At 41.4% G+C, this 25704-nt stretch overlaps 1 protein-coding gene across 4 annotated transcripts in view; it reads left to right on the forward strand.

Annotated features, from left to right (window-relative positions):
• Positions 1–1267: 1267 nt before the first annotated feature.
• Positions 1268–25704, forward strand: part of nckap1 (NCK-associated protein 1) — a 205519-nt gene continuing 181082 nt past the window's right edge. For 3 of the 4 annotated variants that reach the window (XM_080198862.1, XM_080198864.1, XM_080198865.1), the window contains exon 1: positions 1269–1560. In XM_080198862.1, the coding sequence (XP_080054988.1) occupies positions 1435–1560 (126 nt within the window). In that variant the 5' untranslated portion in view covers positions 1269–1434. Of the gene's footprint in view, positions 1561–25704 lie in introns of all 4 variants that reach the window. The other variant, XM_080198863.1, reaches the window with a different exon arrangement.

Raw genomic sequence — 25704 nt, forward strand, 5'->3', positions numbered from 1 at the left:
AATACTTTCAGATTTCATTTTACGTCAATGGTCATGTCTTTCTCATACTCTTTCCTTGCATCAAACCATTTTCTCTTCAAAGGCAGCCCATTGTTTCGTCACATATTTTATTTCAATTCACTTGGAACAAGCCCATTTTCAATTCACCAAAATTGGCCCTCCTCTAATTAAGGATTTTTACTCCAGATTGTTCATTTTCCTTTTTCCGTATCCATGATACCATGGCCACTGTCACAGAGCCATTACAGCATAGAAGGAGAACATTTGGTCTACCTAAGTCAATGTCAACATTCTATGATTTGAGTTTATTGTGACATGAATTGAGATACAGTGGAAAGTATTGTTTCTTGCACTATACAGACATCTATACAGACTATACTTCTTAGAGTACATGGGGAGAAGGAAAGAAGGGGGTGCAGAATACAGTGTTGCAGTTACTGAGAAGTGAAGAGAAAGATCAGTTTGATGTATGATAGGACCATTCAAAAGTCTGGTGGCAACAGGAAAGCAGCTGTTCTTGAGTTGATTGGTACATTTGCAGATTTTTCTATCTTTTTCCCAACGGACGATGGTTGAAGAGAATATATTTAAAGTTTAAATATTAGTGTCACAAGTAGGCTTACATTAAGACTACAATGAAGTTACTATGAAAATCCTCTCATCACCACAGTCCAGCACCTGTTTGTGTATACTGAGGGAGAATTTAGGTTGGACAATGCACCTAACCAGCACATCTTTTGGACAGTGGGAGGAAACGCACATGAACATGGGAAGAACATGCAAACTCCACACAGTAACCCAAGCCAGGAATCAAACCTAGGTCCCTGATGCTGTGAGATCGCAGTTCTAACCACTATGCCACTGTGCTGCCATGTCAGGGGTGTGTGGGGATTCTATAATCTCATTTGTCCCATTGCTTTGCAAATTTATTTTGCTGAAGTGCCCACCCAATTTCCTATTGAAATAATTTCCAGTTCTTTCATTGATATTAAGCCATTATGAAGGTGGAATGTCCAGATTACAAAACAGCAGTCCTCCCTGCTCTCAGCTCCTTCTTTGACTGATGTCTCTCTCTCTCCTCAAACGGCATTGTAAAAATAAAATGAAATAATTTGACAATTGTAAAATGTTTAATCTGACAATATCTGCTTGTCCAGCAGCTTGCAGGGAAGCGAAAAGGAGCAATAGCTGGAGTTGGGCGACTCAGCCAGTCCGTGTGGGGCGCTGCTGAGCACAGGTTGCAGGGCCGCGGCTGAGGGGGTCACGTGAGCGTGGCGGGGAGCGGAGGAAGCAGCCTCGGTCTGGGAGAGGGCCACCACCTAGAGAAGGAGCTGAGAGACAGGGAGAGAAGGAGAAGGGAGGCGCCTTGTGTGTGATGGAGGTTTAAAACAGCCGCGGCCAGCACCGCCGAGCCCCTTTTTTTTGTCGAAATCGATGCAAAACAGCGTTGGCACCATGTCCAGAGCCGTGATGTCGAGCCAGCAGAAGATCGCCGAGAAGCTGACAATCCTGAACGACAGGGGGATTGGTATGCTGACTCGAATTTATAACATCAAAAAGGTAGGTGCTTCCCGGCCGAATGCACTGGAGCTGCCCGAGACACTGAGAAAGGGGAAGGAGGCTTGGATGGGCGGGCTTCACTCCCCACCTTGTGGCATTTTCACCCACATTTGTCCTGGAGATAAATTGCACACCACACATCCACAATATAGACATATTCCATGTCTGGCCTGTACTTTCAGTCAGCCGCCTGCCTGCTCCATAATAACCAGTTGGGAAAAATCACTTCGAGTTTGAAATCCGGCTGAATTTTTTTTTTGCCAACGAATTATGAAATAATATCTTATTTATTTTCTATTTTTTTGCAGCCCACTAATGTAGAAGAGTTAGTCTTCGTCTCTGGCGATATCTGTGCCTGTTGCATTCATACACTTCTTCTGCACAAATGTTGACATTTTGTTTGAACATTTTCTTTTATTCGTTTAAATTGAATAATATTGGAATATCTGGTATTAATGGCCTAATCCGACACCACAGCAAATATGTGGCCGTCAGAAATTGTTTAGATCCTTATTTTGTCGTCGTCCCCCTGTCAAGGACATGTTTATAAATATGCAGTTGTAGTTACACAGACCGTTCAGGAAGATTCTCTCATTCTGTTTTGCTGCTGTATTTTAATATTTTGAGATAAGAATTAATTTTAAATCGAGTGTCTTTTTAAGTGTGGTTGAAACAAGTGACATCAAATCAAATCAGTGAACCGTGGGATACCAACATAAACCACAAGTGTTTTTTTCGGCCGGATATATGTGGCTTCTGATTGTTTCATAGAGGAAGTTATACAAAATTACACAACATTATTAAATGCCTGCTTTATGTAAAATATATAAGCTTATTAATATAAAAAATCGTTTGTTTACCCCTGAGTGGGACAGTGATCCAGCGGATGCGAACGATGTAATGTTTTAATAGTGGGATGTGACTGGTTTGATGGATCTTTAGGGGAATAAAGTATGGTTACAGTACTGTGTGTTGAAAAATGTTTTGTGGCTCAATAAATATCTATAGGTAATGTCATGTTTACATGTAACTAATTAACCCACTCAACCTGCAAACTAAATCTTGTCACTTAGGTAGTTCTGTTGAATTGATTTGATTCTACAACTTTAATTTTAAATCTGTATTCATTCATCAGTTGGAAAAGGTATGCTGGTAGTTACAGTAACTAACATTGTAGCATTTTAAAACTACTTCACTTTTAATGTTTGCTGTTTTGCAAAGCGGAACTTATTAAAGCATATCAATTCCAACTTTTGCAGAAATTTAGACAAAAATTGTATATTTTATTAAACAAAATAAATGTAGAATAAGAATTAAGCTGAGATATTGTGCACTTAATCTTGATTTCCTTCCCCTGTGTTTCCATGTGAAATTCTAATCTAGTCATGTTTTTGTCAAAACTGGTGATGTGTTTTATGTTTTGGCTCAATTCAATAATTTCATGTTTTCCTAGTAATGCAATTACTCCTGAACTAAATAACTTGAATCCTATACTCAATGCTCTAACACTCAGATTTGTCACTTAACAGTATGCAATCTAGTTTTATTTTGTCAATTTCAGCTACCTTGTTTTCAGTACTATTTAGTTATGTTCCATGAGGACATTGTAAGTTTGCTAAAATTATATTTTTAGCTCCCCAGTTCTTTGTTAAAAGTAGATAATCTCTTGTATCTCCTGGCTGTATTTAACATGCTCAAGAAATGATGATATCTTTATTGACAAATATTAGAAATGTTATTTTCTAAATTTTAATTGTTTCTCCAACCTTTGCATTGTTCTGCCTTATTTTCTTTTAGCATTCCTGAAGCTAAACCAGTTCTATAGTAAGTTGCCAAATGCCCAGTAAAGTTGTTGGAACAAATATACGTACTATATTAGCAACGGTAATTAAACATTTTTGTTGCATAGAGGGGTATTGGAACTGGAAAATCACTGAAGTAATTGGATTGTCTGAAATAATTTTTGACAGTTCTGTTTCGTGTAATCCTGAAGAAATTGGGATTTTGAATCTTTTATTGCTGAATAATTTCGAATTATTCTCTGCTTCAATTTGGCTTCATCGGAGTAAAAGTTGTGTACACAGGATCAGTTGTAATTGTCATCTGAATTGGTTCAAAGATACCTCTTCAAGATTCCTTAAGGTTTCTATATGTACTGTAACTAAACAACATAGCTTTGCAGCATTATATGTTTAAGTACATCAGTAGTCTTGTAGCATTATATGTTAAATACATCAGTAATGGAGCAATGAAAATTAGGGATGTGCAGGAGATCGCAGTTGGTAGAGTGCGTAAATTTGGGCATTGTAGGGCTGGAAGAGGTTAGAGATGGAGAAGAGGTGCGCCATGGAAGGTGAAGATTTTAAATTTTGCATTGCCATCCCAGGCAGATCAGTGAGCTTGGATGATGGGTGAATAAGACCTGGTGGGAGTTTTAGATGGACTCAAGTTTATGGAGGATGTGAAGTAGAAGCCAGCCAGATGAGCATTAGAATAGCTGAATCTAGAAGAAACATCAATGAAGGAGGGGGTTTTAGCAGCAGATGAGGACAGGTGATATAGTTGTCCTTGTATCCTTTCACAAAGCCCATGCTTATGTCTCAACAAAAGACGGTGGAATGCACCTGTATGTACAATTTTTGAAACATAATATTTAAGATCTTTGAGGCATTTTTCATAATATGTAAACATAATATTGCAAGATCTTTGAGCTACTTGAGTAAAGTATACATTACATGCATAATTTAATGGCTGAATGAAAGCATAACCTTTATCTTAAACAGGACATGACTCTGTTCCGAATGTAGTATATTCAGTAATGATGTACTAAGTTTCTGTAATTGAAGAGAACAGATCAGGAAGTTCAAGAGCAAGTGCAAATGAGCTATGATCTTGGGTAACCACCACTGGAATATTAACTTACCTCCTTTGCAATACAGTTGGCAGTTACCACTGCAATGGTGCCATTTTACTTAGGATATAAAATGACAATTTAATTTCAAGCATTTAAAAACATAAGCAGCTAAAATACCCTGCTTTTTCCAAATATTTTGACTGTTTTAAACTAGGTTTTCCATATTGATTTCCCTGCAATTGTGCAAAATTGGATTTTTGAATTTACAAATTCTGAAGCCTGATGAGGTATGGCAGTTGGAAGAAATTGCAACTTTTCAAGGTCAACATGGTGAAAATTTTTAGTGTATGTGTTATTCTTCAAAACTGAAAATAATCATGACACTTTCACATTTGCTTAAGTGAATTGTCAAGAAACTTCTATTAAGTACATTATTTATGAATACATGACTGACACAAGAATTTTGTATTTGAAATTACTGCTGAGAAACTTGGGCCCTGGAAATAGGTGTGGTTCTAAACATTTTTGTAGATAAAGAATTGATAACTGCTGTAAGCAATACTGATGCCATGACTGCTGTTTGGATGTGTTCCAATATTGAACTGAGATATTGGTTTCATTGAGTTAATATAATTAAAAATTAATTTTTAAACTAACAATATTTAAGATGTAGTAATTATTTAGTATTTCTCTATATACAGATAGAGGGTCTAAAGTTGTAAACCTTGATATTTATATTTGTTGCTTAAGCCAAATATTTTCTTAACTGTGCTTGGAAACAACTGTGAACTTCTTGGTGTGTTAATTGGATTTTGGTCCTGAGGGACTTGAGAAAACATGCTTAACAATTTACTGGTAATGCTTGTGTTTTCAAATTGATGTCCACAGATGCTAGGCAGAACACTAGGAGATCCCAAAGGTTTCCAAAAATCTGACCCAGATGTAAATCTGAATTCTGTATTTGTTGACTTAACTGGTAAATTATTTGTGTATGAAGTTTCTGTTGACTTTTACATTAGTGGGTGTTCACATTGTTATAAAACAATGTTCAAGTCAACAAACAACAAGCCCCAAAGAGTAGAACAATTTTCAGGGGGCTCCTGAGAAAGTTTGAAACCATTGGGATGATGTATGGTCGGAGGGCTGTAAATATTTAATGTCAAAAGTGCAACTTTCTGTCTATCACTTTGACAATACCTTGCTTGTGATTTTTAAATTGGGAGGACGGAAGATGCTTCCACATTGAAAGAAGATTCGGAAAGGTTTAATTCTGTTGGAAAGTCACTCAGCAATTTAATGTGAAGTGTCACTAGAGTGGCATATTAATTCCAATGTGGTCTCACTCACTTTTGGTCGCTGTCTGCCAATTCTAATTTAATATGCAGTCATTACTTTAAATGACAAATAGTAGAAAAACATAATAGTAGAGCTATAATAGTAGAAGAACATAACTCTAAATTCATTTGTGATTACACTATCATAACCTGATATCATTTAATTTATGACATTATGTATATAACTAAGTGGATGCAACGGCTTTGTACTGAGTTGACATTTTACATTTGGTGCTTGGTGTCTCAGCTTGATTGGTCTGGTTTAGCCAAATGCCAGTAGATTGAATTCTGTCATGATTACATGTGACCAATTTCATGAAGGTACACATGGCATGCCAATTTATATTGACATCAAAGTTGATAGTGTTAAGCCAGCATCTTGTGCTCTCGAATCATCTGGTGGTACAGCCTATGGCACCCTTGCACATCATAAGACAATTGTTTGCATCATGGTCAGCTGTGTTAAGCGTAGTCTAATATGGCTCAACAGCCCAACTCTGGCATGACAGTCCTTGCTGCATTTGCAACAGTGGGCGACGGTGAACTGAGAAGATGCGTAATTCACTAATCTCTTTTTTGACTCTTCTTGGCCAGCTGAACATATTGTTCTTGCCTGTGCCTTCAGAGGTCATGACTGTCTTCTGCTTGTCAGTGTCATTCTCTGCCACCTTTTATATCTTGCTCACAGATGTCTCAGATGGAGTTGAGGCCAAGATGAAATCAACCATAATCATATTAAATGATGGAGCTGGCTCATTGGGTTAAATTGCCTACTTCTGCTCCTAGTTCTTACGGCCTTTGTAGCAGGGGAGTGGGTGCTGTTTTAGGTCCTGATTCAATGGCCAGTTCATCACATGTTCTTTTAGCACATGGCAGACATGCATCTGATGAATGTGGCCAAGGCAGCACACAGTTGCTGGCTTAGCAATGAGTATATGTTGATGGAATCAGCATGCTTCATGATCTCCAAGTGAGATATCAAGATAAAGTCTAAGGCAGCAAGGGTGGAAACTATTCAAACTTCTCTCCTGCCTAACATATGTTGTCTGGGTCTCATTACGCAGATTTGGTAGACTCTGCTTTCTGTTCTCTGGCATGTTGCTGCTTTTCGATGCTCGCTCTTAGTTTGCGCATATCAGTTGCAGCTTTTGTGATGTGTGTGTTTCAGCATAAAGTAACATTGCTGGTGATTGTGGAGCTTAGACATGTGAAACTATCAACAGCTTGCAGCATCACAATGTCAAAGCTGGCTGTATGCCAATATCCTGAATCATGATGTTTGTCTTCCTGATTCTGATGGTCAAACCACAATTACAGGAAGAAGGCAATCTGTCCATTTACTGCTGAAGCTGTTCCTTGGTACGGAACGCTGATGTGGAATTCTCAACATAGAGCAACTCAAAAGGGACTTGCTGCACCTTTGTCTTGGGTTTTAGGTGAGCAAGATTGCACAGCTTTCTGTCAGTCTGGTAGGTAAATAGATATACTCTTGATCTAAAGGTATACAACAGCGGTAAAGAGAACAATGCGAGTATCAATGCCAGAACACAACCCTGTTTGACTCCATTGTAAATCTTCGTGTTCTGATGTTGGTCCTGTCAAAACTGACCTTAACTATCATGTTATCGTGGAACAGACAAATCACACTGAGCAGCTTTAGTGGGCAGCCAGTTTTCTCCAGCTTAAATAGACAACTTCTGATCACATGTTTGAATGCCCTGGTGCAATCGATGAAGGCACTATATAGTGGTCTCCTTTCTCGTGGCATTTCTCCTTTATGTCTTGGACTAAGAAAATCATGTTAATTGTAAATTGTCCAGTTTTGAAATTACACTGATTCAGGATAGATATGTTCAGCCAGGAATTGCAATTCGGTAAGGGCAACATGGGAAGTAGTTTCTGCAATCGTCTTTGTACATGTTGCATTCTTTGTCATGCGTATTCCTGGGCTTTGCCCCCACCCTCCAGTAAAAACAGGGCAGGCTGTTGAGGGTCTGTAGGAATGCTGGTTTCCAGTGCTTGATGTATTCAGATGATATAGCTTCAGTACTTGGAGCTTTGCCCATGGCAAGTCAATAGCTTTGCTAAGTTCCTCCTATGTGAGTTTGATATCCAGTTCTGCCATGGCAAGCAGACTTTCTATAGTGTCTAAAGCTTTCCCAGTGACTGTGTTGTTCCTAGCGGTCTCCTTGAGGAGACCATCTCTAGCTGGTCATCGCAGTTAGTGATGAACTCCCTTGTCTTTTTTTTCCAGTAGAGCCTTTTTTTTGCTGCTGTTTGGACCTGTTATCTTTTTGATAACTTAATTCATGCCCCTTCCACGTGGAAGGGTATCTGGATCTTATGGCAAATTTCAACCAGAAGTCATTGGTGTTAGATTAAGTGGCTCTTGTCTTATTTGGATCGTGAGTGGACTGTTGAAGTTCAGTAACAGGTTATCCTCTAACCAGTCAGCATTTCCTCCATTCTTCTCCTGTGTTGAGAGTATGGTATTGTAGATGGTGTCTCAATGTTTGTTCCATTTCGCTTCAATACCATGGGGGAATGTTAGAGTGCGTGCTCAAGTTGAGGAACATTTTTATTTGTTCATGGGATGTGGCTAGCATTTACTGCCTATCCCTAACTGTCCTTGAGAATGTGGTGGTATGCTGCCGCCTTGAACTTCTGCAATCCATGTGTTATAGGAGCACCCATGGTGCAATTAGGAAGGAAATTCCAGGACTTTGACTCAGTGAAAGTGAAGGAATGGCATTATAGTTATAAGTCAGGAAGATGTGCACTTTGGAGGGAACGTGCAATTGGAGGTGTTCCTATGCATCTGTTGCCCTTGCCATTCTCTGGGTGCTGGAGGTTGTAGGTTTGGAAGGTGCTGTCAGAAGAGCCTTGATGAATCGTTTTTGTTTTAAGCTTGGTAGACGATGTGGCTGACGTTAATTCGAAGACAGAATTTCTGGTTTGAATTAAAAATCTTAAAGGGTTATGTCTTACCCTGGTGTGCATCTGGTGTTATCTGTATCATAGTCTGTAGTATCTGTGTCTGTTGAGAATGCTTTTCAGGGAGTCATATCTGGTGATCAGATCCAGCTTGTGCCAATGCCATATTTTTTGGGCATACTGAGGCATGGTTTCTTCTGAAAGCAGGTGTTAGTTACCCAAAGCTTATGTTGCAGCCAAGTTCAAGTAGGTTCTATCCATTCACATTTATCTGCCTGAGGCAGGAAGGGCCATGCCTACTTTTGGGTTAGAATTCCACAGTAGGTAAAGATGTTGTGACTTTGGGATTCTGCTGCTGGCAGTGTCAAGCTCCTTATCGACCTGACCTTTTGCATTTATAATGAAGCACCGTTGGAGCATAAACATTCTAGGTTAACTGACCTTGTCTTGAGTTGAGGCTGATGGCGAGAGCATCTCCTGGATCATTTGTGGGGGGCTTTATCAGGAGTTCTGGTTGTATCACAGCTCGGTATGGCTCCTGCTCTGCCCAAGACAGCAATGCACTACAAAACCTCCAGGGACAACCGTAACATAACAAAACTGCATTAGTCCAGATTAAAACACAGACTGCAATAATTAGGAGGAATTAACCATTTGCATGCTCAGCATGTGAGCTGCCAATTGTAAACAATTCAACATTGTTAAACAAAGCTGGCTTCAACCTTCACCAGAAACATGATATCAAATAAATGAATTAAAGGCTCAGTCTCATTGGAGTTTATGCATATATTTCCCATGTTGGTTCTCTTACCACCTGTTGTAGTTTGTGTGGCTTTACCCTTCAGGATTCAGTCAGGTATGGTTCTCAGTCACTCCTGATAGACAGTGAAGTCCCCAACCAGAGTACACTCTTATTGCTCATGGTGTTTCTTCCAAGTGATGTTCAACATGGAATACTAATTCATCATTAGAGGGGGTGACAATAGTTGAAATAATTCTCTTACTGTAAATGTAGCCCACTCTATCACGCAAACCAGCCTCCCATCCACTGACTTTGTCTATACTTCCCACTGCTTCAGCAAAGCAGCCAACATAATCAAAGACCCCACGCACTCGGACATTTTCTCTTCCTCCTTTTTCTGTCGGGAAAAAGGTAAGTCTGAGGTCATGTACCAACCGACTCGAGCAGCTTCTTCCCTGCTGCCATCAGACTTTTGAATGGAGTTACGTAGCATTAAGTTGATCTTTCTTTTCACCCGAACAATGACTGTAACACTACATTCTGCACACTCTCTTGTTTACTTCTCTTTGAACAGTATGCTTTGTCTGTATAGCGAACGAAAAACAATCCCTTTCACCATGTTAATACGTGTGACAATAATAAATCAAATCAAAAGAGTAGTGATTTCCTTACAGTGAAGCCCTTGCCTTGTTTCATGCATGTCCTTGAACTCTTCCCTTCCAGGTGAACTGTAATGGTTTTTCTTTCAGTAATCTACTCGGCAAACCTGTCTCTTACAAGAAAACAATGTCAGCTCTGTGTTGATCACAACTGTCTTGCAAACGTTATTGACAAGTCATTTGCCAATCCTATGTACATGGTGCTGACGTTCCAGTTTGCCAGTTGAACAGTTGACATCTTTTTGGGCTTTTCTTTTGTAGGTCAGCCCTGGGAGTGGCCAGGGAATCTTCAACATTGACTCCTGATCCTGTGAAGTTAGAAATCAAGTCAAATGGGGACAAGGAAATATTCTTATTTCAAAGTATTGTCATCCCCTCTAATGATGAATTAATACTCCTCCTTCTTGAACATCACTTGGAAGAAACACCATGAGCAATAAGAGTGTACTCTGGTTGGCTTGTCACTGTCTATCAGGAGTAACTGAGAACACCTGACTGAATCCTGAGGGGTGAAGCCACACTGAAACTGCAACAGGTGGTGAGAGAACCAACATGGGAAAAATGTGGATAAACTCTGATACTGTGCCTTTAAGACATGAATTTTATATCATGTTTCTGGTGAAGATTGAAGCCAGCTTTGTGTAATGATGTTGAATTGTCTACAACCGGCAGCTCACATGCTAAGCATGCAGATTAATTCCTCATAATTATTTGTTTTAATCTGGATTAATACAGTTTTGTTATGTTAAGGTTGTCCCCTGGGGTTTTCAGAGTAGTGTTTAATTAAGTTGATTGACGTGTGTGTCATACGCTAATGGGAGGAGCTCTGCTTACATAGAAAAAGGTAGTTGCAGTTTGAAATTAAATAGAGCAGTAGCTCATTTTCTCTCTTTCTGGGGACCAGCTGGAGAATAGCTATCTCTTTCCAGTGGTCTGCAAAAGGTAAGAGGTGTTTTCTCCCTCTTCCCCCTCCCACTGGAATTTGCTACGTGAAGACAGATTTTCCTCTGCGGGCTGCCAAAGACAGGTGACTCTCTGTATTTCTGTTCCGAGGTGATAAAAGGCTGCAAAACTAGCAACTCACATAAGGCTCTGTTTTTGCTAACTCGTTCTGAAGAGGAGTTTACATCTGTTGTAGCTTAAATTGAAACTAGTAGAAACAGCCAACAGTTAAGGATTATGTCTTGTCACATTTAAGTATTTAAATTGGTAAAAGTTATATGAATTATTTTCTAACTGTGTTCAATAAAAGTTTTTGTTTTGTATTTAAAAACTGGGTCAATACAATCACACCTGGAGTGAAACACCTTATGCTCACACTAATACCAAAATCAAAAATAGTTGGGGTCTAGGCTAACTTCATGTAACTAAATGTACCTTGGAGGTTTTGCGCTGATCCTGAATAATTTTCTTCTCAACCATAGTTGTCTGTCACTGATACATCTATCCCTAACAGGTTTGGTATGAATGTCCACTGTACAATTGCCATGGAGAGGAAAGCAAAACAAAATGTTTTGCTAAATGGGAAAGTAATAGGGAGCTGTGGGAGTTAACGGTTTTATAGAAGGCGTTAGTCCACAGTCTATCAGAAATGGAGATGGAGAAGTCAAATTTGGGACGAATCTGAGATGGGCCATGTGAAGGATAGAAATTAAAAATCAAGTTAATGAAACAACACAAGTCAGGAAAAATATACCAGTGTGCCTGATAGCGTAACATAAATAGGAATAGGAGTTGGCATTTGGTCCCTCGAGCTTGCTTTTCATCCAGTAAAACAATGGTTGATCTGATTGTGATCTTTGGGCACGAGATCTGAAACCCCAAAATATGTTATGAAGCCCGCCTACACGCAACAGTTTTTCTAGTTTTGGCAGTAATGTGAGAATAAGTTGTTTCACTCCAGGTGTGATTCTATTGACACACTTGGAAGCTTCTATGAAAAGAGAATTTATTTAATAATACAGTTTAACTATAATAAATGAAGTAGCCAACTTAATCAGTTGAAATGCTTAAACATGCCAAAATACAATTCTTAACTGCTAATCTACTTTTTATTCCAATTCAAGTAATAATTCTCTTACAGACTTAAAAATCCTCTTCAAATTCAGTTAGCAAACACAGGCTTGCATGCACTTAATTAGATTGCTAGTTCCAGAGTTCTCAGAGCACCTCTAGAGAGAGAGAAGGAGAAATGCATCTCTTCTTTCAAAACCAGGCAGAAACTGTCTGTTTAAAAATGAGTGTTTTCCCTGCAAGCTTAGCCATCTCCATTAAAACATGACAGTCTGTCAATCAGCCTAATCAAAATTCTACTCTGAAACACCAGGGGAGGAACCAAATAAACAAAATGCGTTGGTCCAGATTAAAAGAAATAAACCAGCAATGCGTCCACTATTTCTAGGGCCACTTCCTTAAGCACTCTAGGATTTGTCTTGCACATTTGTCTTGAGAGGAGCAGCAAGATACAGTAGATTTGACTCACTAAGTACTTTTTTTGGGAGCTCAAACTATATCAAGTCTATAATGCTGTCACTTTGGTCAAGTGGGCATTTATTGGCATAAGTCCTTTTGTTCAGTTAGTATTCCTTGGAAAAATATGAATCCCAAAATTGTGGTTTTATGTTGATTTACACAAGGTTTTGTTTGTGATTCATACTTTAACATAGAATCCCTACCATGCAGAAAGAGGCCATTTGGTCCATCGAGTCTAGACTAGATACAATCCTACTCAGGCCCTATTCCTGTAACCCCACGTTTTTACCATGCTAATCTCCTGAAACTAGAGGCAAATCAACCTAACCCATGCATCTTTGGACTGTGGGAGGAGATCGGAGCACCCTGAGGAAACCCATGCAGATACAGGGAGAATGTGCAAACTCCACACAGACAGTGACCCATGGCTGGAATTGAACCTGAGTCTCTGGCGCTGTGAGGCAGCAGTGCTAACCACTGTGCTGCATGTTATGCTCGGTTACCAAATATTCACCCTATTAATCCAGAGTTTAGAGTTGGATCCTTCATCCATTTCATGGTTTCCAATTATCATCCTGACAGCATCTAGTGCATGGCTGCATTTGATTCTGTTTAAAAACTGGTACGAAAAGGTCTACCAAATAGCTTATGTCAAGAACCTCATATTTGGGGTCCATCAGTCAGTCAGGTCTGGAAAGGAGGCTGGCTTGTTGAGGGAAAAATTGCTGCCTTAAAATCAGAAAATTTAAGTGGAAAACTTTAATCAAACTGACTAAAAGCGTATCACCCCTCTGCCAAGTTTCTATCAAGGTCATGATGATGTGATTCATAAGCTTAGAATGGGTAATTGTAAAGGATTTCATTGTAAAGTATTATATTGGTTTTAATTATATCTTTGGATACATCAGGATTGTTTTGACACAGTCATTCAGATGCCATTGAGTCAACATTGATTTGTGGTGATTTTATCAAGTGAACACAAGTGATTCTCTGTTTTGACAAAATGAATCATATATCCGCAATGCGTTGTTTCTATGAACACGATTTTTAAAAAAATTTAGGGTCATTTTCAACCTGGGTTACTGATGCAATAAACCATTGACGAATAACTACTTCTGACTTCTACAAGCTATTTCAAAATCATCATGGCTTTCTTTACAGTCACTTCAGTTTACGTTGTTAGGATGTTGTCACTCGGCAGAAAGTTGCCGAGTTGTAGGCAGAAAAGTTCTGCCTTGCATGGAAACTGTTGGGTGCATGCACGTCAGATTTTTCTGCTTTTGCGAGTACATCGTTTGTTAACAAAGAGCAGGCTAGTATTTTTTAAAATCTGACCATCTTATATTATGTTCTTTCTAGTGGTGAAAAGAAAAGAGGTGCAAGCTTAACAAAATTGCAGGAATTATTTTGGTTGAGGGAGAACAGCTAGAATTTGTGGTCCACATTGGGACCAATGACATAGGCAGGAAAAGGGACGCAATCTTGATAGCAGATTTTAGGAAGTTTGGAGGGAATTGAAAAACTAGACATTGCACAGTAATCTCAAGGTTATTCCCAATGCCATGTGCTAGTAACTATCGGAATAGGGAGATCGAGCAGCTTAACACAATGTTAATTAACAATTAATTAATTAACAAGGTTCACCATGGTAGGCTTCTGCAGAAAATGCAGATGTATGGGATTGAGGGTAATCTAGGAAATTGGATCAGGAATTGGCTAGCAGATAGGAGACAGAGGGTGGTGGTTGATGGTAAATATTTGTCATGGAGTCCAGTTACGAGTGGTGTGCCTCAGGGATCTGTTTTGGGGCCACTGCTGTTTGTAATTTTTATAAATGATCTGGATGAGGGTATAGTTGGGTGGATTAGTAAATTTGCTGATGACACCAAAGTCGGCGGTGTGGTAGATTGTGAGGAAGGGTGTCATAGTTTGCAGGGAGACTTAGGTTGCAGGGCTGGCCGAGAGGTGGCGGATGGAGTTTAATGCGGAGAAGTGTGAGGTAATTCACTTTGGTAGGAATAACAGATGTGTCGAGTATAGGGCTAACGGGAGGACTCTGAATAGTGTGGATGAACAGAGGGATCTAGGTGTATGTGTACATAGATCCCTGAAAGTTGGGAATCAAGTAGATAAGGTTGTTAAGAAGGCATACGGTGTCTTGGCGTTTATTGGTAGGGGGATTGAATTTAGGAGTCGCAGCGTCCTGTTGCAACTGTACACAACTCTGGTGCGGCCGCACTTGGAGTATTGTGTGCAGTTCTGGTCCCCACATTATAGGAAGGATGTGGAGGCTTTGGAGAGGGTGCAGAGGAGGTTTACCAGGATGTTGCCTGGTATGGAGGGGAGGTCCTATGAGGAGAGACTGAGGGATTTGGGGTTGTTTTCGCTAGAAAGAAGGTGGCTAAGAGGGGATCTTATTGAAACATATAAGAGGATTAGAGGTTTGGATAGGGTGGACAGTGATAGCCTTTTTCCTCGGATGGAGAAAGCTAGCACGAGGGGGCATGGCTTTAAATTAAGGGGGGGTAGTTATAGGACGGATGTCAGGGGTAGGTTCTTTACCTAGAGGGTGGTGAGGGATTGGAATGCCCTGCCTGCTGTAGTTGTAAATGCGCCTAGTTTGGGGGCGTTTAAGAGATCCGTGGACAGGTTTATGGATGAAAAGGGATTGGTTTAGTTTAGAGGGTCATTGTTTTTTAACTGGTCGGCGCAACATCGTGGGCCGAAGGGCCTGTTCTGCGCTGTTATGTTCTATGTTCTATGTTCTAACACAAGGAAAAGGAGTAAGAGACAGGGAGGCGTTGGGGCAGGTATGATCTGTACAAAAAGGATGGTTTACACCTTAACAGGACTGGGACTAATTCGCTCATGCTGTTGGGGAGGTTTTAAATTAGGTTGGCAGCGGGATGGGAAATAGAGGGGAAATTCTGAGTCGAAGAGAAAAACTGGCAATGGGAAGTAGAGAACTATTATCTGAAAAGGAGAATGTAAGAGCAGTAAGAAGATAAATGGAATACTTGGGCATGTTTGAAAGAACTAGAGTAGGCAATAATAAGTTAATAGTTGGCGATCAGATTAAGGCGGGTGGGGGGGGGGGCGGAGTTTGAAATGGCAAAATCGGATTAATGTGCATGTGTGTTAATGTATGGAGCGTGGTTAATAAGACTGAATTATTGGCATGGGGGGTGTATGATATTGCTATAACAAGAGAACTTGAACTGGGGTGTTAAATATTCCTGTTTACAAGGTATCGAGGAGAGATGAGAAAGGAAGAAAAACGGGAGTGTAGTGGCAGTAAAAGATGGAATTCCAGTATTGGAATGTGAGAACATTCCAGAAGGGTCAAGAGTGGAATCACTTTGGCTAGAGGTGAGGAATGAAAAAGGTGCAATAATATTGAAAATTGGAAGCATTGTCAATTTTGATAAGGATCTTCAAAAAGGCATAGGCATAGTGGATTGGGCAGAAGTGAATATTATTCATTTTGGCAGGAAAAATGTGGAGAGATGGTACAAAGTAAAGGGAGAAACTCGAGGTGCAGGAACAAAGGGATCTGGGGGATGTATGTGGCCATAAGTCATTGAACATGGCAGGGCATGTTGAGAGCAGTTAATAGTTTCCTAAGTTTTATTTAAAAGGGGCATTGAGTACTGGGGTGAGGAAGTCATGTTGAACTTGTTTAAGACACGAGTTAAACCTCATCTGAGTACACCCAATTCTGGGTGTCATGCTTGAGTAAGTATGTGAAAGCATTGCAGCGAGTCAAGAGGAGATTCACAAGAATGATTTTAGGGTTAACCAACCTTAGATATGAGGATTGATTGGTAGAATTCTGTTGTCTGCTTTCCTTGGAGGAAAGAAAGCTGAGAGAAGATCTGATGGTTTTTAAAGATCCTAAGGTTCATGAACAGAGTAAATAGTGGAAAACTGTTCCTTTTCAAGAGCACATCAAGAGAAGGCACAGATCCAAAATAATGGGCAAAAGCGGTCGAAGTGATTTGAGGAAAAAATATATTTTCACCTAGAGGGGTCTAGAACAAATTGCTCGAGAGGGTTGTGGAGGCAGGTTCAATCACAGTATTCAAAAGGCAGTTGGATTGCTATCTGAAAAGTGAGAATGTGCAAGGTTCTGGGATTGAGACAGGGACTGAGACGATGTAGAAGCTCTTTTAGAGAGCCAGTGAAGACTTGATGCACAAGATGGTTTCCTACGCTGTAAAGGTTCTATGAAAATAAATTCTAGCATTTGGAAATGAGCTTCTGAGCACATATCTGAATTAGACGTAATACCATGGTTAGAACGGGGAAGTGCAGGAAGGTAATAAAAATCAATTCTTAGCTAAAGATCTACCTTTTTAGAATGTACCAATGCCAAAATGGTACATAGTTTTAAGACAAATTAAAGCTATTTCATAAAAATATGCTATATCTGAGCAAGCAGGGGCGGTGTTAAAACTAGAAAAGAGGAAGAACCAAGAGGATCCTGTTTTCAAAAAAAAATGGGAATAATAGCGCAAAAAATTTGAGATGAGGCATGAGCAATGTTAGTAAGATTAAATTGAATAGATACAAGCAAAAAAACTGAAATTAAGTGAAGTTGGCTTAGGCAAAAGAGGGGAAACATTTTTTTACAAAAACGGCAAATAGCCATGTACTTGGAGCTTAGAAAGTAAAATGAAGGAAGTGGAAGCAGTTAATTTGCAGGAACACTTGCTCTTTAACAGCATTACCAAAAACCTGGTGGCAAGCTTGGAACCTAAGCATTTTAATTTAATTTTGGGCGGGGGGGGGGTCATTGGCAAGGCTAGCTTGTGTTGCCATTCACTCATTCCCCTTGAGAAGCTACTGGCAACCCGCCTACATGAACCACTACAATCCATCTGGTGTAGGTGCAGCATCCAGCAGTGTAATGTAGCGAGTTCCAGGGTTTCATCTAGTGACAGTGAAGGAACAACAATATGCTTCCGAGTTAGGATGGTGTATGACTTAGAGGGAAACTTGTTCCCATATGCCTACTGCCTTTGTTCTTCTACGTTGGGGAATAATATAAGAACATAAGAACATAAGAAATAGGAGCAGGAGTAGGCCATCCAGCCCTTCGAGCCTGCCCCGCCATTCAATAAGATCATGGCTGATCTGTCGCTGCTCATTCCACTTTCCCGCCCTCTCCCCATAACCCTTAATCCCCTCTCCTATCAAAAACCCATCAACCCGCGTCTTAAAAATATTTAGCGAGGCAGCCTCCACCACTTCAACGGGCAGAGAATTCCAGAGATTCACCACCCTTTGAGTGAAGAAGTTCCTCCTCAACTCCGTTCTAAACCACCCCCCTTTTATCTTGAGGCTGTGCCCCCTAGTCCTATTGTCTTTTTTGAGCGGGAAGAGTCTCTCCACCTCTATCCTATCCATCCCATTCATCATCTTATATGTCTCAATGAGATCTCCCCTCATTCTTCTAAACTCTAACGAGTACAAGCCCAGTTTATTCAGCCTCTCCTCATAGCTCAACCCCCTCAACTCCGGTATCAGCCTAGTAAACCTCCTCTGCACTCCCTCCAAGGCCAAAATATCTTTGCGCAGGTGCGGCGCCCAAAAATGCACACAGTACTCCAGTTGCGGCCTCACCAATGCCCTATACAGCTGCAGCAAGACCTCCCTACTTTTATATTCAATCCCCCTCGCTATGAAGGCCAGCATCCCATTTGCCTTCCTGACCACCTGCTGCACCTGCAAGCTGGGTTTTTGCGACTCATGCACAAGGACCCCGAGGTCCCTCTGCACCGTCGCCTGCTGCAGTTTTTCGCCTCGTAAGTAATAGTCCTTCCTACCGTTTTTCCTACCAAAGTGGACCACCTCACACTTGCCAACATTAAATTCCATTTGCCATTTCCTGGCCCATTCGCCCAGCCTATCTAGATCCTTCTGCAGACTCTCCACACCCTCCGCACAATTTGCCGTTCCCCCAATCTTGGTGTCATCAGCAAATTTCGACACTCTACACTCGGTTCCCTCCTCCAGATCATCTATATAAATGGTAAAAAGCTGAGGCCCCAGCACCGACCCCTGGGGCACTCCACTAGTCACCATCCGCCAATCCGAATAGCACCCGTTGACCCCCACTCTCTGCCTCCTATTTGACAACCAATCCTCTATCCACGCTAACACCCTACCCCCAACTCCATGTCCCTCGACCTTCTGCAATAACCTCTTGTGAGGCACTTTGTCAAACGCCTTCTGAAAATCTAGAAAGACCACATCCACCGGCTCTCCTCTATCCACCGCCCTAGACACTTCCTCATAGAACTCCAGTAAATTTGTCAGACACGACTTCCCTTTAATGAAACCGTGCTGCGTCTGCTCTATCAAGCAATTCCCTTCAAGATGCCTCGCAATTTCCTCCTTAATGACAGATTCTAACATTTTACCTACCACAGACGTTAAACTAACCGGCCTATAATTCCCCGCCTTTTGCCTGGCACCCTTCTTAAACAACGGCGTAACATTAGCCGTTTTCTAATCATCCGGCACTTCCCCGGAATCCAGCGACGTTTGGAAAATAACCACCAAGGCATCCACTATCACCTCCGCCATTTCTTTCAGAACCCTCGGATGCATTCCATCCGGTCCTGGGACTTGTCCACAATCAGCCCCTCCAGTCTGTTGAGCACCGCCTTTCTAGTAACAGTAATGTCATTAAGACCCTCCAGTCCTACCACCTTTCTATCGCTAACACCCGGCAAATTATTCACGTCCTCCTCCGTGAAGACAGAAACAAAAAAGTTATTCAATACCTTAGTCATATATATATATATCAAGGAGGTGGTGGCAATATTGATAAAAGGGAAAAACCTACCTTGGAGATAGCTGATACATGTTTGGAGCTCTAAGATTTCGAAATGGTTGACCTCCCATTTGAGAAAATGAGGGAAAGAATCTGTTACAGTTTTAGAGATGAGTAATAAACAAATTATCATTCTGCAAACCTTTAATTACCCACTTATATATTGGGACAGAGACCTGGTGGAGAAGAGGGATTGGAATTCCTAAAATGTGTGTTGGAATCCTTCCCTCGGCTTCATATTAAGTCTACAAGGGCGGAAGCCTTATTGGATACGAATTTTTTTAGTAATGGACTAGATCAGGTAGATGAATTGAATCTGGGTGCACACCCTTATGTGGGTGAGCAGCTTTTGAGGTAACAACCACAATGTGATGTTTTAAACTCAAACTTGAAAGAGCAAAAGCCAGTACAAAAATGAGAGCATCAGATTGAGTTAAGGCAGGTTCCAAAAATATGAAGAGCTAACTACATTTGAGTGGAAGAAGAAACTAGTACATGGGTTTCTAGAACATCAGTGAAATCTTTAAAAAAGAGATTGTAAAAGTACAGAATAAGTATTTACCATCAGAAATTCAGGAAACTACTAGTGGTTTTAGGACATCATAGAATCCCTACAGTGCAGAAGGAGGCCATTTGTCCCATCGAGTCTCACCAACCACAATTCCACCCAGACCCTATCCCCTTTACCCCATGCATTTATCCTAGTAGTCCCCCTGACATTAAGGGGCATTTTAGCATGGCCTGTTCACCTATCCTGCACATCTTGTGGGAGAAAACCGAAGCACCTGCAGGAGACCCACTCAGACACGGAGAATGTCTGTCTGTGTGGAGTTCGCACAATGACCCAAGTCCAGGAATTGAACCCTGGTCCCTGATGCTGAGGCAGCAGTACTAACCACTGTGCCACCATGCTGCCCCATCATGGATAATGCTTAGTAGCCAATTAAAACTGGAGAAGACCTGATGAAGACAAAATGAAAATACAAAAGGAGAATCAAAATGAAGTTGGAGTGGGATGAGTGAGGTTAAAGGAAGTATGAGGGTTTTTTAAAAAAGTAAAACTTTTTTTAAAGAGGCATGGATGTGAAAAATGAGTTGTTAAATGCAACATGAATTCCTGAGGAGAGAATTGTTCATTTGTGAATGATTAACCTATGGCAAGTGTAAGTATTTCAGTCATAAAGGATTTGAATTGGTGAGGTCGCAGCTGGAGTACTGTGTGCAGTTTTGGGCGCCGTACTTGCGCAAGGATATTTTGGCCTTGGAGGGAGTGCAGAGGAGGTTTACTAGGCTGATGCCAGAGTTGAGGGGGTTGAGCTATGAGGAGAGGCTGAATAAACTAGGCTTGTACTCGTTAGAGTTTACAAGAATGAGGGGAGATCTCATTGAGACGTATAAGATGATGAATGGGATGGATAGGATAGAGGTGGAGAGACTCTTCCTGCTCAAAGGATAGTAGGACTAGGGGGCACAGCCTCAAGATAAAGGGGGGCGGTTTAGAATGGAGTTGAGGAAGAACTTCTTCACTCAAAGGGTGGTGAATCTCTGGAATTCTCTGCCCGTTGAAGTGGTGGAGGCTACCTCGCTAAATATTTTTAAGACGCGGGTTGATGGGTTTTTGATAAGCGAGGGGATTAAGGGTTATGGGGAGAGGGCGGGAATGTGGAACTGAGCTACGACAGATCAGCCATGATCTTATTGAATGGCGGGGCAGGCTCGAAGGGCTAGATGGCCTACTCCTGCTCCTATTTCTTATGTTCTTATGTATTGAAGAGGAAGGTGAGCAGTGTTTTAATTAAAAAAACTTACTATCCAGACCATATCAGAATAATCTGTCAAACCTGAGTGAGCTGAGGCAGTTCTGCAGAAGTGGTATTTCAGCCTTCTATTGAGTGTGGATCTGTACTGTGAAAAACTGGATAGTTGGTGAAAATGTGTTGGCTAGTTTTGAAAAAGGCTGCTGCTAATGCAATTAACTACAGTTCGGTTAGCTCAGCACTTGTTGCAGGGAAAATTTTAACAGTTTAAGTGAGGGCTAGTCAATCATTGTGACCTTGTGAAGTGGGATTAGTGTGTACCCACTCCAATAATGTGCAGCTAATGTTTGACTGATTTGCTGATGACAGCTTTACTCTGACTGGAAATATTTATTGTAAAATCAATAATCACACCCAGAGAGTTGAGCACTATGCTTTATTGTTCCTCCTAACATGGAAAATATGAAATAGTTTTTAGGGAATTTCAATCAATGATCATTTTGATATTTCACACAAAATAAATGAGCTCATCAGTTTGTTGTGTCTCAAGTGTGATTGTCTTTCTGCCTTCTGGATGAATAACTATCCATGCATTACATTGGTCACAATACCATTATTCACAATAAGGGTCTTGCCTTTTAAGGTGATCATTTGATTTGATTGTCTGTAAAAATGCCCTCCAGGTTTTTGGGGATATGGTTCTCTACATTGGGAATAACTACTAAGAGTGGATTCACAAGAATATCTAGTGCAGACCTGAAATTTGAATTTTATATAGTGAATTTGATATGTGTCGTATCTGTATCAAGTATTGCATTTATTTGTAAGGCAAGTGTCTGCATTGTTTAGAGAAGAAATAAAGTTGAATTTCAGAAGAATGTGGATATAAAATTGATTTAGTCCTGTCCATCTAGTGACTATTCTTAAAGTGGTTGGAAAGTAGGAGACAGGTCGATGTTGGGTTGGTTTCAAAACAACACCCTTGGCAATGGAAGATAAAAAGAGGGCCCTTTGGGGGAGGCGTAATGTTGTACTGTTTTCCTGGACTAGTAATTCGAGTCAGTGGCGCAATGCATGGTGGCACAGTGGTTAGCGCTGCTGCCTCAGTGCCAGGGACCCAGGTTCAATTCCAGCCATGTGTCACTGTCTGTGTGGAGTTTGCACGTTCTTCTCGTGTCTGCATTGGTTTCCTCCTGCAGTCCAAAGACGTGCAAGTTAGGTTGATTGGTCTTAGTAAATTGACCCTGGTGTCATGGGGATCAGCAGAGTAAATTTGTGGGGTTACAGGAACAGGGCCTGGGTGGAATTGTGTCCAGTACACAGCCTTTGGGCCGAATGGCCTCATGTACTGTAGGGATTCTATAATTCAGAAATCCAGAGTAATGTTCTGGGGAACAAAAACAGAAAAATGCTGGAAATCCTCAGGTCTGCCAGCAGCTGTGTATAGAGAGAGAGAGAGAGCGTGTAGAGCCGATGTTTCAAGTCTAGATGATTCTTTGTCAGAGCGTTTTGTGTTTATCTTAATGCTCTGGGGACTTGGGTTTGAATGCTACCATGACTGATGGTGAGATTTGAATTACAGTAAAAATCGGGAATTAAAAATTTTAAGATCATGAAACCATTCCTGATTATCATAAAGACCTATCTGGTTCAGTAATGTCTTTTAGGGAAGGACAGCTGCCATCCTGACTTGGTCTGGCTTATATGTGGTTGACTGTTTAAAAAAAAAGTCCCCTGAAATGGCCTAGCAAGCCACTGAGCTGAAGGACAATTTAAGGATAGCCAATAAATGCTGTCTACCAACATGGAGAGGTAGTAAATTGGATTAGACATTGGCTCAATGGAAGAGGCCAGAGAGTGGTAGTGGAGGATTGCTTCTGAGTGGAGGCCTGTAACAAAGAACAAAAACAGCCTGGGAAATGGGCCCTTCGGCCCAACGAGCCCACACCGCCATTTTAACATTACCAGTTCCCCCCTTCCACCCATGACCCTTATCTGTTGTTTATGGCATTCCACATTGAAGGAAACTAATTTAGGGACAATTTATTACCTCCAGTCAGCCTAATAGCACATCTTTGGGGTGTGGGAGGAAACTGGAGCACCCAGAGAAAATCCACGCAAGCACGGGGAGAATGCACAAACTCCCACAGACACTGGCCCAAATCCATGTGCCTGCACAGCAAATAGTGATAGTCACTGAGCTGTCGTGATGCCCAGCATCTGGTCCAGTTTAAGCACACACTAACGACATGAAGCACTAGGCTACTCTCGAACATTCAAGAGCAGCCCAAGTACGACCCATCGCCCCTCGTTGGACAACAAGGCGGACTGACTTAAAACCTGTGAATTAAAAGAGAAAAACATTATCAGACCACGTCCTTTTACATTACCATGGACGTCCCAATGCTAATGAACCTTATTTAAAACAATCTCCTATATCCTCCCATCTCCAACCCACTCATGTGCCTGTCTAAGTTACTCTTAAACAACTCCAGCGTGCCTGCCACCACCACCTTATTTGGCAGAGCATTCCATACCCCCACTACCCTCAGTGTGAAAAACCTCCCTCTAATATCTGTGTTATACTTCTCCCCCCTCACCTTAAGCCTGTGGCCCCTCATACTGTGTGTCTCTAACATAGGAAATAGCTTATCTCTGTTTACTCTATCTATACCCTTCATAATCTTATATACCTCTATTAGATCCTCCCTCAGTCGCCGTCTTTCAAGGGAAAACAGCCTCAATGTGCTCAATCTTTCCTCATAAACCAGTCCTTCCATACCAGGCAACATCCTGGTAAACCTCCTCTGCACTCTCTCCGGTAGTAAGGCAACCAGAACTGGACGCAGTACTCTAAATGCGGCAAACCAATGTTCTATACAACTGCAACATTAGATTCCAGCTCTTATATTCTATACCCTTTCCTATAAAGGCTAACATACCATAGGCTTTCTTCACCACACTCTCCACTTGCACTGCCACCTTCAAAGACTTGTGCACTTGCACCCCCAGGTCTCGCTGCATTTCTATACTCTTTATTGGCTTACCCTTTATCAGGATGGATAGGATAGAGGTGGAGAGACTCTTCCCGCTCAGAAAGGATAGTAGGACTAAGGGGCACAGCCTCAAGATAAAGGGGGGGCGGTTTAGAATGGAGTTGAGGAGGAACTTCTTCACTCAAAGGGTGGTGAATCTCTGGAATTCTCTGCCCGTTGAAGTGGTGGAGGCTGCCTCGCTAAATATTTTTAAGACGCGGGTTGATGGGTTTTTGATAAGAGAGGGGATTAAGGGTTATGGGGAGAGGGCGGGAAAGTGGAACTGAGCCACGACAGATCAGCCATGATCTTATTGAATGGCGGGGCAGGCTCGAAGGGCTAGATGGCCTACTCCTGCTCCTATTTCTTATGTTCTTATATAACTCTTCCCCCCACCCCCCATGTTATTCTGGCCAAAATGCATCACCTCACATTTATCCAGATTAAACTCCATTTGCCATATATCTGCCCAATATACCAGCCTATCAATATCCCGTTGTATTGCCAGACACTGCTGCTCACTACCCACCAATCCAGCCATCTTAGTATCATCTGCAAATTTGCTGATCACACCACTTACTCCCTCTTCTAAGTCATTTATATATACTACAAAGAGAAGAGGTCCCAGTACTGAGCCCTGCAGCACACCACTAGTAAAAAGTCTGACAACACCAGGTTTTAGTCCAACCTATTTATTTGATAATATTCTCACAAGCTTTCGAGGGGTTACCCTCTTCGTCAGGTGAATGGAGAGTTCTGGCCTCAGACAGAGCATATAAAGCACAGACAGTTTAGAGATTACTGATTAAAATGCGAATCCTTACACCTAACCTGCTGTTCAAGACCTGCCACTTCAGGTCTTGAACAGCAGGTTAGGTGTAAGGATTCGCATTTTAATCAGTAATCTCTAAACTGTCTGTGCTTTATATGCTCTGTCTGAGGCCAGAACTCTCCATTCACCTGACGAAGAGGGTAACCCCTCGAAAGCTTGTGAGAATATTATCAAATAAATAGGTTGGACTAAAACCTGGTGTTGTCAGACTTTTTACTGTGTTTACGCCAGTCCAACGCCGGCATACCCACATCATGCACACCACTAGTGACAGACCTCCAGCTAGAAAAGGACCCCTCCACTACTACTGTCTGTCTCCTCTTAGCAAGCCAGTTCTCCACCGATCTAGATACCTGGCCTTGTATCCCACGAGCCTTAATCTTTTCTACCAACCTACCGTGAGGGACTTTGTCAAACGCCTTACTGAAATCCATATAGATGACATCAACGGCTCGTCCTTTGTCGACCGTTTTTGTCACCTCCTCAAATTCGACCAGATTCGTAAGGCAGGACTTCCCCTTTACAAAGCCATGCTGCGTATCAATAATCAGATCGCAACACTCTAAGTGCTCATACATCCTATCCCTAAGAATCCTCTCCATCAGCTTGCCTACCACTGACGTCAAACTCACCAGCCTATAGTTACCTGGGTTATCCCTCCTACCCTCTTTAAACAACGGTACC

Source organism: Carcharhinus amblyrhynchos, chromosome 11 (genome assembly GCF_965287045.1).
Source record: "Carcharhinus amblyrhynchos chromosome 11, sCarAmb.v2.hapA, whole genome shotgun sequence".
Taxonomy (NCBI): Eukaryota; Metazoa; Chordata; class Chondrichthyes; order Carcharhiniformes; family Carcharhinidae; genus Carcharhinus; species Carcharhinus amblyrhynchos.